Raw genomic sequence first — 15,113 nt, forward strand, 5'->3', positions numbered from 1 at the left:
TCTGTTTTATAAGTTTGTATGTTTTTAAGTTTTTAACTTCAATTTAATTTTTATCACTTCATTTTGCTTTGCATTTTTTTTTATTGCCCACTGTGAAGCACTTTGTTACCTGTATTAAAAAGAGATATATAAATAAATAAGTATTATTATTAATAAATTATTTTGGAAACTGTGCATCTATTAAATCACATGTTCAAAATATTATTCATACCTTTAACAAGATCATATTTTCATCTTACTAACAGCCGGGGTAAAAATGCTTTCTTGCTTTTTTTTTTTTAGATTTTAGATATTTGTTTGTTGTTATGCAGAAAAAAAAGCAATTTTTCTTTGCAAGCATAAACTTATTCTGCAGTAAACCTGCATTAATTTGTTGGATTTTAAATGTTTGTTCGTGAATCTCAGAAATAGTGACAGAGTGGGAGCTCTCTCCTAACATATACTCTGTGACCACAGCTGACCACAAAATGAAAGAAACTTAAGGTTAATTAATAAGTATGTTTATGTTCACAAAAATATTTTAAGGCACTAAAAATTGTTTTTAATGTTATGGCATTCAAAGAAAAGTTTAGACGCCATTGAATCGTAGACGGTTCTTATTCGTGTTGCTCCTCCTGTCAGAAGGGGTAGTTGGATGTTACAGCTGATCCTGTGTGTTGCATTAAGTTTCTTTTCCTCCTTTTTGCGGCAGATGACAACATTTCACAAAAACATAAATGGTAAAAGAGAGAAGTTGACTACACACACAAGCCACCCAAACAGAACCAGGCCCTGCGCTGTGTGAGCCATTAGAAAGTCAAATGAACAAAACATCAACCAAACAGAGACAGTTTCATGTTTACAGATTTATTTTAACTCAAGCCCTTCTTTCTCATTCACACTTTAAAACCTTGCAGGCACCGCGGACTCATGCATGCTAGCAAACACAAAAGAAGTACCAACAAAACGAACTGTGTCTGAATCACCAGATGGGGGAACCACAGCTCTGGAGCATCATGCTAAGAATGCTCCAGGAGGAGAGGGTGGAAGATGAAATGGGATGTGGCAACAGACTGTACACACTGTACACAGTAGTGGCAGCAGTAAGGGGGAGATGGACTCTCTAACTCTTTCGTAGGCTGACGTCTGTGCTCGTGAGCAGCGGCGAAAGTGACGTGTTTTCTGATACGTCGTCTCTCTTCAGAACGAGGAAAGCTTCTCGACTGATTCCTAGCAGCTCTCGTAGTCCGTTGTTCTCCAGCTGAAATACAGAAACAGAAATGTGAACTCAAACGTTCGGATGAAATAACACAAATCCTACAAACTATCTGTGGCCAGAACAAACCAAGCTTCTTCTTTAAGGCTGAATCAGAACTGTTTTCATTTTGGAGGCTCTGTTAAACTACAACATATGACATCAGCACATTTAAGGCTTTGATATTTAGCTTCAAAACTTCTCTGTGCTGAAAAATAATTTAAGTTTTCAGAGAATTGTCTCAGCCTGGTCTTTGGTTATCACAGGATTGAAGTGAAACAGTAGTTGCATTAACAACAACTGGATCCAAAAATCACATGTTCCACTGTCTGTTGCCTCGTAAACTGCTTAGTAAGCCCTAACTTAAGACTGAATCTCTACAACTCGCAGGAGTCAACTTGTGATAATTTAATCTGTTTTAAGATCATAGACAGTTTACAAGGAAACATCGTAAGATCTGCTTACATGCAGGAAGTAGATTAGAACTTAGAGGGAATGGAGGATTAATTTTGAGCCATACACTGGACAAATCAAAAACAATGTATGGTCAGAGCTTTTATCCCACGAGGAAAACCTCACTTTAAGCATATTTGGATATGGGCACCACTTGATCTGTCAGAGAGCCGGACTTAATAAGAGAAGGATTGTTTCCCACTTAATTTACACAACACAGCCTGCAGTGTTAACACAGGTGAAGGGCAAAGTGATGAAGGGTGCAAAGCTCAAACAAAGATATAGATCTGTGTTTTGGTGATCACTTAGAGATGTCTCTAGACTAGAGTGTACATTTGTGATTGAAGGTTGTTTAAAGTAGTGATGAAAGTTATTGCATAACGTTGTGACATGTAAATACCAAACAGCAATGAAAACTCTTTGCAACTAAGAAATAATTAAACCTGACCTTGTATGATTTTTCAGATTTACATTACACATCATGTTATTTAAAGTTTTGCATTAGTGTGAAGCCTTCTGTCATTTGAACCTGTGCTGCTTTTTGATAGGTTGTTTCAATTTCATCTATTTGACTCAGCCAGCTATGGTGTGGGCTTTTACTGCTATTATAGCTGCCAGTCTTGCCTCTGATTCTTCGCAGAGGTTGTAACAGAGGTGGAACTTGGGGAAGACGGCAACAATGTGTAGGGTCTGGGCAGAACAGTGTGTAAGTGGCCAGCAACGCCCATTAAATTCAGTTGATATTAAATGTTTATGTTCTGGGTCGGAAGCGGGGGCCCCAGAACGGCTCGAGAATTTAAATATACGGCGGTGTATCCGCGTAGCCAGCTGATCAGATGATCAGTTTCACGGTGCATACTGCAGAAAAATAAAGAAATTACACCTGTCTAACTCTACGCCTCATCATATGCCAAGGGCTGTTACAGTATCTGTGCACCGGACTTCCACCAGATCCGTGCACGTCTGTCTCCGATCCGCTGTGGTCCAGCTCCGTACTCTCTCGCCCGTCAACACCCACCGGTTGCGTTGTCATGTGACTGAGGTTTTTTCCTGCAGCAATCACTGAATCAAGGATTCTCCTCCTCCTCTCCTCATCTGGGTTGTCTTTCTGGTCCTCTGAAAACCTCTGACCTGTTGACTCCAGGCCTGGCTCTGCTCATTATGACATTTTGTAGACATAGTTAAGTTAAAAACTATCTGGTGATAACACAGAGTGTTTTATTCTGAAAATTGACCGGATGTTTTCATTTTGTTTTGGTGCCTGACTTCCTGTCCCGCTCCATCTGCTCTGATGAGACTGATACGTCGTGCTCCGGCATCAACTTATCCAGAGGACTCCAACCTGCTGGATCAGAGACTCAGCCGGAATGCAACAGCGTGGATCCAGTGGAAGATAACACATTGACTAGAATAGAAATCAGATGTGGTGCTATGACGGATCGGACACAGCCCGGACATGGATCTGGTAGAATTTGGCCGTAAAGGAGTGGTAATGCTGTGTGTTTACACACCATGCCTCTCACGCTCCTGCAACCCCATAATGCAATATAAAGTCACACTGGGACATCAATATTAAGTTGTTTTATAGGTTGCAATGTGTAAGAGGCTAAAGTGTGATGATAACTAGCTTGAGCAAAATAATTTCCATCTAGTTGCATGGTTACAAAGCACAGTATTACTGTGTTGCTGGAGCTTTTGGGAGAACATCTGGAACAGAGAACATTTTCTTTACCTCTAGTTGTTTAATCCTCTCTTCATCTTCACATGTGCGCCCCTCGTCCACTTCTATCGCCTTCCTCATAACTGAGGCCATCTCATTGATCTTGTCTATATGAACTTGCATTTCCTACAAAACACAAAAGGAATGCATGATTAAAATTAGTTGTAAAAACAGGAACTGTGTCAAAACAAGCAACAGGCACTTCAATAAGTAGGCCTCACTGACCGTTGTATGTTGCTCTTTTAGCTTGGTCACAATAGCCGGGTCGTCCCGCTTGCTGGCCATGAGGAGCCTGAACACCTGCTCTCTGTATTTGGTCATAATGAGCTCTAAGGCAGACTGGTGTTCCTCCAACGATGTCCGTAATTCTGCAGGAAAAGTGAACACATGGACATAAACACAGAGTCTGTATGTACACTGACAGTCAAAAGTTTGGAAACACCTTCTCATTCAAGCGTTTGTATTTATTTTAATACCCAATGGATAGTCCTATTTGGCTACTGTTGTAATCCAGATTATGGTAAAACCAGATTATTTCATAGTTTTGATGTCTTCCATATTAATCTACAATGATGAAAATAATTAAAATAAATAAAAACCATTGAATGAGAAGGTGTGTCCAAACTTGTGACTGGTAGTGTATATGTATAGCATCTGTTTGACTATTATGTTTTGCTTTGATTAGAAATCAGGCTGCTGTTGTTTCACTGGACTAGAATGGTCTTCCTACCTTTGTTTTCTTGCTGTAGATCTCTGATCTGACGGTTTTCCTGCTGAATTCCCAGAACCAGACTGGAACGGGGTCGATGCCGTGCAACCTGGTTCAATGAGTCAATCTCCTCCTGGTACTGTGAGATAAACCAAGAGATAACAATCAATGAACATCAAACAACTGAGAGGTATCAAGTTTAAAATCGTATATAGAGCTGGATCATTATCTTAATATTGTTGTAACACTTTTTTCATCAAAGGTTTGAATGCAGCGTGTACACTACCAGTCAAAGTTTGGACACACCTTCTCATTCAATGGTTTTTATTTATTTTAATTATTTTCAACATTGTAGATTAATACTGAAGACATCAAAACTATGAAATAATCTGGTTTTGTCATAATCTGGATTACAACAGTAGTTAAATAGGGCTATCCATTGTGTACTAACCCTACCTCTGAACAACACAACTGATGGTCTCAAACACATTAAGAAGGCAAGTCATTCTACAAATGAACTCTTGACAAGGCTCATGTTAATTAGAAACCATTCCAGGAGACCACTTCATGAAGCAGACTGAGAGAATACCAAGAGTGTGCAAAGCTGTCATGAAGGAAAAAGGGGGCTACTTTACAGAATCTAAAATATAAAACATATTCTGCTTTGTTTAACTTTTTTGTTCATTCAATAATTCCATATATGTTCTTTCATAGTTTTGATGTCTTCAGTATTAATCTACAGTGTTTACAATAATTAAAATCAATACACACCCTTGAATGAGAAGGTATTTCCAAACTTTTGACTCGCAGTGTATAAGAGGAGTGTCTTTGTCACTGTTATCTTGCAGCACCTCACCTGTTTCATGGCATCAACTCGCTTGTTCAGCGATGTCGTCTGTTCAATTAACATTTCAGCAGCATTGTCATGGTTACGAAGCCTTTCCACCAGTGATTTGGCGTCTGCCAGGACCTTTTCTAAAGTACAATTCATGCCTGGAAAAAAAGAGGACAGGACAGAGTTGGTTCTTTGCTCTTTATAATGTGTCTGTTCAGAGATAGGCCATGTGCCAGGAAACCTAACATCAGGTTAGTTCACAGTCCAGTTCATTTGTCCTCACCTGATTTAATATAGTGGTTTGGTTTATACATTTTTTTACATGTTTAAGTATATCTTATGATGAAACAACAAAAGCCTGATCTATGGCGATGGTATTTGATCGTTTAAAATGATCTCAGGGTTCACAGTTTCCATTCACAAGAAGGTAATAAACCGGATTAGTTTAAGTACTACACCTAATTAAGTTATACATTACACCACTGATTGACCTGCGATAAGAGTACTCCATTAAGCAGCTGCAGCTTCCTGTGTGTTTATCTTTGGATTAAGTATGACCCCATTTGTAAGAAAGTTGGGACAGTGTGTAAAATGCTGATAGAAACTGAATGTGATCATTTGCTACACACTGACAGCCCATGTTACATTGAAGGTAACACAAAGACAACATATCAGTTGTTCGAAGAAAGGAAAATCAATTTTGAATCTGATGCCAGCAACACATCTCACACAAGTTGAGACCCGTTCATGTTTGCTAGGCTTTTCCAGCAATTGGCTTTTAGTAAAACATCGTCCTGCAGATATAAGTACAGCCTCTTTTGCATGGTACAGCATCAATGATGTGTGTTCAGAGACAATGTTTGTTGAAGTGTTCCTGAGCACAAACATTGATACGCAGACAGCCAGTCTAATATTGATTATTGGGCTGTCCCTTGCATACAGAGATTCACTCTGCTTTTTGCTGTTTTTAATGCTGTTATGTGATCTCTGGATTATTGGCAATTTTATATTGGGAAACTGTTTTTTTTAAGTTTTGACAGCAGTCTTTCATAAAGGGTTGAGCCCTTTCGTAACGTCACCTTAGACCAGGGGTGTTAAACATGCGTCCCGCGGGCCAAAACTGGCCCGCGGGACGCATGCAAAGTGAAAAAATTACAGAGAGACATTAACTGCAATTTTTCAATAAAAGTAACTACTATTTCAGATTTGTCCTCTTGGGTCGCACAAAATCATGATGCTTCTTAAAGTGAGAAAATAGATGACTTGCTGTTTTCAAAATCAAGTTGAGATTCATAAGGACTTTTAGAGCACTATAAGATGATCCACTAACTACTAACACTAGCACTACACCCCTGCATACAACACTGTCCAGCAAGCACACTGTTCCTGCTGCAGCTGAGGGGTCCAAACATACTCAACTTTACCTTCTTTATTATTATAATCTATCTGTTCTTTTGCTGTAAACATTACACTCTGTGTCAGGTGAATGGGTAGCCTGTGTGTTCGGTGTTCGCAGCAGGTTTCAGGGCTTAAAGATTAAAATATTCTGCCCACTCTCAGACTCATCATGGCAAAAAATACAACAGCTGTTTTTGTAGAAAGTTAGTTCATTCAATGTGAACATTTTCAGAATGTACTTTTTTGCAGTAAAACAAAGGGAAACATTCAGTGTTGTTATTTATTGGTTATTATGTTATGATTTTACTAGACCGGCCCACTTCAGATCAACTTGGACTGTGTGTGGCCCCTGAACTGAAATGATTTTGACGCCCCTGCTCTTGAGGAAGATACTTCAGTTTGTAGATGCTTTGACTGATGACTTTTATTCTGAAGCCCATGATGTGTTGTAATGTTTTAGAATTCTGTGTTATTTGTCTGTAACTTTTCTGGAATGTGCTGCTGCTGATCTTGACCAGGACACACTTGAAAAAGAGATTTTTAATCTCAATATGGTTTCTCCTGGTTAAATAAAATACAATAGAAATAAACTACAATCACCCCTCTGTATAATACAGCTTACATTAGTTGTTCAGAGAAATGTCCAACAACAGTATAAAGACAATAGTAATCATAGAACTACAAACATAACAATATGTACTAGCTGTCAGCTAAACTTTCCTTCCTGCTCAGGTGAGATGACAGCTCCTGTCAGCTAACTCGATCTAATGACACAACATTGAAGTAAATAATGCCTGAACTGTTAGTTTACTGACACATTTAATCTATCTGTAGTTAAAGTATGATAGAGCTCAAACTCTGGCTCGATCAGGAAACTAAGAGTATTAATGAATTAGCAGAGGCACAACCTGTGCTAACATGGAACCGGGCTTTACAGTCACACTAACACAGTCAAATAACGACCTACATCTCAAATAAGCTAGAACAAACATTATGTTGACATTACACACAAAAATATGAGACATTTGTGAGAAGAATGAACTTTAGTACCTGGAGAACTCAAAGTGCAAGACATTGGAGTTTAGCCCGTCCGTTACTTCCTGTTGATGTTTAGTAGCTAACATTAGCTCAAAGCTAATAAGTCCCCATGAAGCAGCAACAAGCAGAGGATCTTATGTAGTTCTGTTGGAAACTACAAGAGACAGCAGCACGTAGATTTAAACACTTTGGTCGTTCACTGTTAAATACTCTTGAGAGGATTTAAGTGGCTCCAGCTTACCCTTTACGAAATGCAAACCATAGCTTAAGATCATCGTCACATCACGCGAGACTTTGTGACACACCGAGCTCTCGCGATAGTTTGCGGTGTTACTGCAGAAAACATGGCGGACAGACTAACACAACTACAAGATGCTGTCAACTCGGTAAGACAATTTGTGTGTTTTACAACGATGATTCATGAAAGTTAACATCATTTATTATTAATTTATGAATCCCGGATTGTAAATGGTGCGAAGAAGAAGCTTCTGTGTCATTGTGACTGGAGAAAGTGACCACATCTCCGAGTAGATGACGACCGAGGGCCTGATTCACGAGCAAGTTTGGTTTTGGATTGTTTAAAACAAAGACATGTTTGCTTAAGGCTGCACTGTTAAAACACTGGACCATTTAAAATCATCCATGGAACCAGAATAGATGACCTTAGAAAGAGATAAGCTAGAAGGACAATTGTTGTATCAGTATTTTGTCCCACCCCCACATTACCTATAACTCAGTTTATCTGCTGTTCTTCATGTTTCACACCATACCTGTGTTTACAACCCGCCTTAACTGATCCTAAAATATACCTCAAAGTATTTTATTCCATCATCGTCAATATGGTACCAATTAATCTGAGGGTAGCCTCTGACTTGGTACAATGAATGCATGCTGAATGATAAAGACATGCTTGACCACATCAAAATAACGTGTATTATTTACTGCAATAAAAGCTAGACCTCTTCTATTTTTATTTTATTGCAAACGCTCACATTGCAATAATGATGAAATTGTGGTTAATTGCAAAGCTATAATGTCAATGCTATTGTTTTTGTGTCCAGCTTGCAGATCAGTTTTGCAATGCCATCGGTGTCCTGCAGCAATGTGCTCCTCCTGCCTCCTTCAGTAACATCCAGACAGCCATCAACAGAGATCAGCCTGCAAACCCAACAGAAGGTGGATACACTTTCAATTTATCATCCATTTTCTTTCTTTTTCTTTCCTATGAACAACATTAGACATACTACTTTTGTATTTTCATGTTATGGCATCATTTTCAACAACATCATGAATCAATCTTAGTACTTGATTTGAACTGTATTGTAAGAGAAGTAAAAGTTGTATATTTGAATTTTCCACTGACACACATTAGAAGATGATTCCACCTTTATCGAACTGTAACGGGGTCTTTACAGGACTCCCTAAAAAGTCCATCAGATGACTGCAGCTCATGCAGAATGCTGCTGCTCGAGTCCTAACAAGGACCAACAAAGTAGACCACATCACTTCAGTTCTTAGATCTCTAGACTGGCTTCCTGTCTGTCAGAGAATAGACTTTAAAATCCTGCTGATGGTTTATAAAGCCCTGAATGGTTTAGGCCCACAATTCATTGCTGATCTACTGCTACTGTATGAACCACCTAGACCTCTGAGGTCATCAGGTACTGGTCTGCTTTCAGTCCCTAGAGTCAGAACGAAACATGGTGAAGCAGCGTTTAGTCATTATGCACCATACATCTGGAACACACTTCCTGAAAGCTGCAGGTCTGCTCCAACTCTGACCTCTTTTAAATCAAAGACTAAGACCTTTTTATTTAACACTGCCTTCCTATCTTAGCTTATTTTAACTCACTTTAAATTAAAATTTTAATATAATTTTTAATATATTTCTAATTTTCCTTTTCTTTTCTGTTTAATTATATTTGTCATTTTAATTATGTTCTTTTATGCTTGTCTGAATGTTTCCAATGCTTTTAATGTTTTAATGTAAAGCACATTGAGTTGCCCTCGTGTATGAAATGCGCTAAACAAATAAAGTTGCCTTGCCTTGCCTTTAGGTTCATGTTTTCCCTTATAGGTGTACCTCTTTATATTACCTGTCTGTCTTGACTGTATGCTGGGGACGTACATGATCATGTTGAAACATTACAACTGTTTTCTATCTCTGTATAGAATATGCTCAGCTGTTTGCTGCCCTGATTGCCAGAACAGCCAAGGATGTAGACGTACTCATCGACTCTCTGCCCAGCGAGGAGTCCACAGCAGCCCTGCAGGTCAGCACATTCACAAGTACCATTCAGACACACACCTTCAGATTCTATGTGCCATAAAAAGGGATGAACAAACACAGAACACACTATGGTTCAGTTTGTATTTCTAGCTTTTAGCCAGCAGAGGGAGCCAGCTACTTTCTACATCAGCAGCTCAAAGCTAGGAACACGTAAATATCTCTACTTATTATGTCCACTAACAAAATGATCACGCATATTTCAGGCTGCCCTTTGGTTATATACTTTTAAAAGCCTACATACTCTTGGATAAACAGTTTTCCATTACTGCTGAATGACCAAGGTCTTCTGAAAGTAAGTGCAGATTCTGAAAAGGCATCTCAGTAATTTAAGGGCAAACAAGATTGTCCAAACAGCCCTGGAACTCAAAAGCAACACCTTTCAGATGTTATCAGTTTCTTTTAAGAGTTAAGTGTTTATGTGAGCCGTCTTTAGGTTAGTTTCTTTTTCCGTCTATGTGGAGATGAAGGGTAATAATATAATGCAAGTGATATGAGTGAGTACCTCTTTATTTCTGGCATGGCTGTTAGGAAGGTCTTTGACTTCTGAAGCATTCTGAAGCACGTATGTTTCACTTCTTTCAAGGTTTTACCACCGTGAGATAACAAACATCCACTGACTCAAAAACCTGTATTTCAATCATAAACAATCATCAGGATGGCTCAGATTCTTACGTGTGTTTGGTCCATCTGTTTGATTTGGCAGAGTGAGGAATATTACGCCTGCTATACCAATAATGTAACAGTGAAAAGAACACCTCGTCTGAGATATAGATTAGTACTACTGAGTAGTTGTGAGCATAGTAGTCATGATAACAATAGCTATAATAAAGTGTAGGATGTTTTTTAGAGAGATGAGTGAGTCTGTTTCGATTGAAATTGAAGAAATGCAGTCATAAGTGGAGGTATGATTGGTCCCTTTGTCTTTTGCCTCCAGACTCTTTTTAGAATTTGAAGCCATTTAAGAGTTCAGTCGATCTGCTGTGTTTTGGGAATGACGCGTCCTGATCCAGATGTGTTTATAATTCTGATATCACAGATGTTTCCTGGTTTGGATGCCTCATCCACCAACATTGATAAGCACAGGCTTTGTTCCCAGAATACTGAAATGATGGATGTTGACATCATTCACTGTAACTATAGTAGCATCCTATTAAAACAGCATTTTTGGGGTTGGATCTAAAGACTCATAGACTGCCTCCATTAGATCTTCAGTGAAGCTTTACAGTGCCATGAAGTGAAGCAGTGTACAACGTTTTGAGACTCATCCTTTAAGTGAAGCATGTTTTAAATCAGATGAACTCTCTTGTTTTTTCATCTATTCTATCTTTAAGACTTAACAACAAGATTTTCTGCTCATGATGTGTCAACAGTGTATTGGGGTTTTAACCAGAACCAAAATATATGACCATATCTCTCCAGTTTAAGCTTCCTTGCTCTGGCTCCCTGTATGTTTTAGAAGTGATTTTAAGATTTCACTGGTTACTTTTAAAGCTCTACATGGACTTACTCTGAGCTATATAGCAGACCTTTTAACATCCTACAAGCAGACGCGTGCATTGAGATCCTCGGGTAGAGGTTTACTGTGCATTCCAATTACTAAAATGAAAATGAAAGGGGACAGGGTGTTCGCAGTGAGGGGTCCGACACTCTGGAACCATCTGCATTTATATCTGACCAACTGTGACCCCTCCTCAGGCGGCCAGTCTGCGGCAGCTTGAAGAGGAGAACCACGACGCAGCCGCTCGTCTGGAGGAGGTGGTGTTTCGCGGAGATATGCTGCTGGAGAAGATCCAGAGCGCCCTGGCCGACATCGCCCAGTCTCAGCTCCGCACCCGCAATGGAGCACCGGCCCAGGCGTCACCTACCGAATCCTGATCCACAACGATTCATACACCCTAGTTCTGGACTCTTTCAGCCTTTATGCTCTTTACTTTAATCCTCAGACATCACCTGCAAGTCCCAAAACTTAAACCATACAGCGGTACAGTTAAGCAATGTAACTCTGTTTCTGTATTGTTGTCTCACAGCATCCTCTGGTCTCTAAGCAAACACAGGCATGAAGGGGAAGTATACTGTACCCCTGCAGGAAAAGAGCTCAAAAAGATGTCTTCACATACACTGTCCTGTTTGTGGAACTTTCTACTGACACAGAAAGTCAACACTCATGTTTTTTTATGTCCTTTGTACAGTATTTCTTGTAAATTGAATCCTCCTGCTTTTGTAAGTATTTAAGTATGAATTAAATCCTCATTTGGAGTATCTTCATCCTCACAGTTCACTGTAACTCTGTTTTTAATAAGTCTTTCTAATAAAGCTTGAACAAACTTCCTCTGGGATTTCATTTGTTCAAGCTGTTTGTATCTTTATGGTTAATGATGTTTTGTGTGACAGAGTTGTTTTCCTACATTCTTTAAATTGTTTTCCATAAAACTTGCTGGATAACAATGACAAGAAGCATTATTATCTCCAGAACACAGGATGTTTATTGTTGCAGTTTGTGGTCACAAGCTGGTTTGCTTGAAAAAATTACAAAACTCATCCAAAATCCATAAAATGTGTGTTTATTAATACAAAATAATCTGATTTCAAGGACCTCACTTCTGCTTTAAGGGGAGACAACTCTGTGTGACCTCTGACCTGATTTAATCTGTTTTCTTTAGCATTTGTTTAAAGATATTTAAATGCTGCGGGTTTAATCAGCTGTTTACTGTCACACCAGACAGGAGCATAAGCAAACACCTGCATGTTTAAGGAACTACGCTCTGATTTTAGTGTTTCCCATGGGACTACAGGGAGACACCAGAGAGGTGAAAGACAACTTGTGGAAGAAATGATGCAAAGCTGAGCAGTAAATAGAAGAAGCGATTTACTGATGATCCAGAAATGGTCTAGACTTTCAGAATAATGAGCACTTATGTCCAATGTCAGTGTCAATAACTTCATTTTAGTGTATCTTAGTAAATGAAGCTGAGCTGTGAGGGGCAGCCTTGTCACTTGAACTTCAGTTGTTTTTTTTGTTTATTACAGGCATCCCAAAAGTGATCTTATTCTGCTTGAATTCAGTTCCAATAACTGCATTGGACTAACTTGGTACATCAGATCACATCCCATCCTTCTGAATTGCTAAACTGAGGCTGACTTGACTGACAGGTGGGCCCACTGTATGGCCAGGAGGCTAAGGCCCGCCTCAACTCCACCTCGTTGTCTCTTGGTAAGTTGACAGAAAGTTAGGTGGACTCATCATTTCCAAAATGGCTGCAAAACCCTGCTGCAGAATGGTCTGCACATGGACAGTCACTGTCACTGACAAGCACTGGTTCAGTATCTTGCTTAAGGGTACCTCTGAAGTGGCCAGGAAGCAAACTGGCACCTCACTAACTCGCTAGTATTCAAATTTCTTCTGACTTGGTCAGTGAATTGCTGACCCTTCTGTTCAAAACTGAAGTCCTTCTAGACTGAGCTTCTGCCACCACAACTGTAGCTTCAGCAAGGCCTTGTGTACCACTTCAAATACACACACTACAGTTTTATCAATCACTACATAGGACTATTTTGAATTCCTTATCAGAAATCAGAAGATTCCATATGTTATGATGAGTTCTTAAGATGTACTTTGCACTCTTCATTCAATCTTCAATCAATCAATCAAACTGCATGATCCATACAAATCCAGTGCAATGCAACCCAAGATGACCATGGCACCTATAATCCGATGGTTCCCCAAATTATTGTTTTTTATTTCACTAAAGACTCACATGACCTTTGTCCAAGCTCTCAAAAGATAAGACGTAATAAAATCATCTGTCATCTGAGACACAAAACTCCAAGAGGGCCTGGGCGTATAAAAGGAATATACTGTATAATACAGTGCCTTTATCAGTTTGATTTTGATCTGATTTAAAGAGTCCTGCTTCCTCTTCTGACTAAGCAGCCAAACAGGAAAAAAACACCATTAAGTTGTGCTGTAAATGCCCAGAAATCATCATCGACTGTAGTGTGGTTCAGTCTCGATCTCCCCTCAAAAAAGTCTCAGTGGTCTGAGTCTGTGTCAGACTGAACTTTGCGAAGCTTTAGGCTGCAGGCCAGAGCGTTTATAGCCCAAATCTAAATTTAGGTGCTGTGTCACAGCTCAGTGGGACCCATTGATGTGAGAAATATAAAAACAGCCTTGTCTGCTGGACACCACACCCAGAAGTGTTAGCAGGGTACACCCAGCTCTGTGTTGACATCATGGCTGTAACAGTAAAAGCACTCAAGCCGTCCAAATAAGGAGTTTTATGGCCCAGAGGCTTCACCTGCCAGCCTGGACTGGTCTTTGCTGTGTTTTTGGTCAACATGAGTTTGTAGTTACTGTTACAGTATTGTTAACAGCCTTTTACAGAAGGAGATAGCGTTATTTACTGCAGACACATGTCCTTGTCCTACAGACCTTTGTCATATAGCCATGGATAAATAAGAAAGCAGATTGAAGGTAGGGTGAATATATTTCTGAACACCCTTGCTGGTATGTTTGGGGGAAGCGAGTCAGTTTCCTTTGGAATTTCTACATTGTGATGTTGAATTGTTTAAAAAAAGAATATGCAGACTTTTAAACAATGGCCACTTTTTACTATTTTTGGTCAAACAACAGTCCTCATGCAGACATCTTGTATTGTAACAGCGAAGAACTCTTACATCTTAATCAAAACATCTCTTGTTTTATTATTTTTTAGGGCATCATGTATATATATTACACTCTGACAGTGGTTACAGAGAGGAGGACTCTGTCAAAGCTCCACAGCATCATTGACAACATCCACCACCCTCTCTACAACGTGCAGGTGAATCACAGGAGTATATTCAGCGCAAAACTGATCCCCCTAAATGCACCTCGGAACGCCACAGGAAGTCATTCCTGCCTGTGGCCATCAGACTGTACAACTCCTCCCTCTGATGACTGAACTACATTCTGTACTCTGTGAATAACGTGCAATACACTGTGCAGTATCCCTACCACTTCAACGTCCTGTATATAATACCTTCATTCCCAGCGCTTTTGTACATAGTGAACTGTAACTACTCTGAGTTTCTGTAAATACTTATTATTAATCCAATTTATATTATTTTATTCCTTCTTCTATTAATATTTGACTTTTTCACACTGTGTATAAGAGCATTCTGTAATAACTGAATTTCCTCCCGGGATGAATTAAGTATTTCTGATTCTGATTCTGATGTTAAAATATTTCTTCTAAATTAATTTTTCATGCGTTCTTTTAAAATGACATTCAGTTAACAATACCATTTAAAAAACTTAAATTGGTAGTTTTTAAAACAATGTGACCTTTTATTGACCTTATATACCCTCTTGTAGTTCATCTGTCATCTGATATTCATTGTGTATAAGTATTATTTTAATATAATAACTCTTGTAGTTGTATCCCAGAAACACTATCA

General features: G+C 39.1%; 2 protein-coding genes across 2 annotated transcripts; one reads left to right on the forward strand and one right to left on the reverse strand.

The window, feature by feature from the left end:
- Nucleotides 1-830: 830 nt before the first annotated feature.
- fgfr1op2 (FGFR1 oncogene partner 2) lies at nt 831-7,745 on the reverse strand. The gene is made up of 7 exons (XM_034673560.1): nt 7,629-7,745; nt 7,400-7,541; nt 4,973-5,109; nt 4,138-4,255; nt 3,633-3,775; nt 3,420-3,533; nt 831-1,240 (listed from the first exon to the last, which is right to left on the reverse strand). The coding sequence occupies exons 2-7, from the start codon at nt 7,422-7,424 to the stop codon at nt 1,103-1,105; spliced, it is 675 nt and encodes a 224-aa protein (XP_034529451.1). The 5' UTR covers nt 7,425-7,541; nt 7,629-7,745; the 3' UTR covers nt 831-1,102.
- Nucleotides 7,641-12,005, forward strand: med21 (mediator complex subunit 21). Its single transcript, XM_034673561.1, has 4 exons — nt 7,641-7,773; nt 8,449-8,563; nt 9,560-9,660; nt 11,373-12,005. The coding sequence occupies exons 1-4, from the start codon at nt 7,732-7,734 to the stop codon at nt 11,550-11,552; spliced, it is 438 nt and encodes a 145-aa protein (XP_034529452.1). The 5' UTR covers nt 7,641-7,731; the 3' UTR covers nt 11,553-12,005.
- The last annotated feature ends 3,108 nt before the right edge of the window (nt 12,006-15,113 follow it).

This window comes from Notolabrus celidotus, chromosome 21 (genome assembly GCF_009762535.1).
Source record: "Notolabrus celidotus isolate fNotCel1 chromosome 21, fNotCel1.pri, whole genome shotgun sequence".
Taxonomy (NCBI): Eukaryota; Metazoa; Chordata; class Actinopteri; order Labriformes; family Labridae; genus Notolabrus; species Notolabrus celidotus.

Bases quoted from the DNA above. Each gene is read 5' to 3' on its own strand.
- med21 (XM_034673561.1), top strand. From the start codon at position 7,732: ATGGCGGACAGACTAACACAACTACAAGATGCTGTCAACTCG. The intron at 8,564-9,559 runs GTGGATACACTT...ATCTCTGTATAG, and splicing joins GCCTGCAAACCCAACAGAAG to AATATGCTCAGCTGTTTGCT. The intron at 9,661-11,372 runs GTCAGCACATTC...ACCCCTCCTCAG, and splicing joins AGTCCACAGCAGCCCTGCAG to GCGGCCAGTCTGCGGCAGCT.
- fgfr1op2 (XM_034673560.1), bottom strand. From the start codon at position 7,424: ATGTCTTGCACTTTGAGTTCTCCAG. The intron at 4,256-4,972 runs GTGAGGTGCTGC...TTTATCTCACAG, and splicing joins GAGTTGATGCCATGAAACAG to TACCAGGAGGAGATTGACTC. The intron at 3,776-4,137 runs GTAGGAAGACCA...CTTTTCCTGCAG, and splicing joins TCTACAGCAAGAAAACAAAG to AATTACGGACATCGTTGGAG.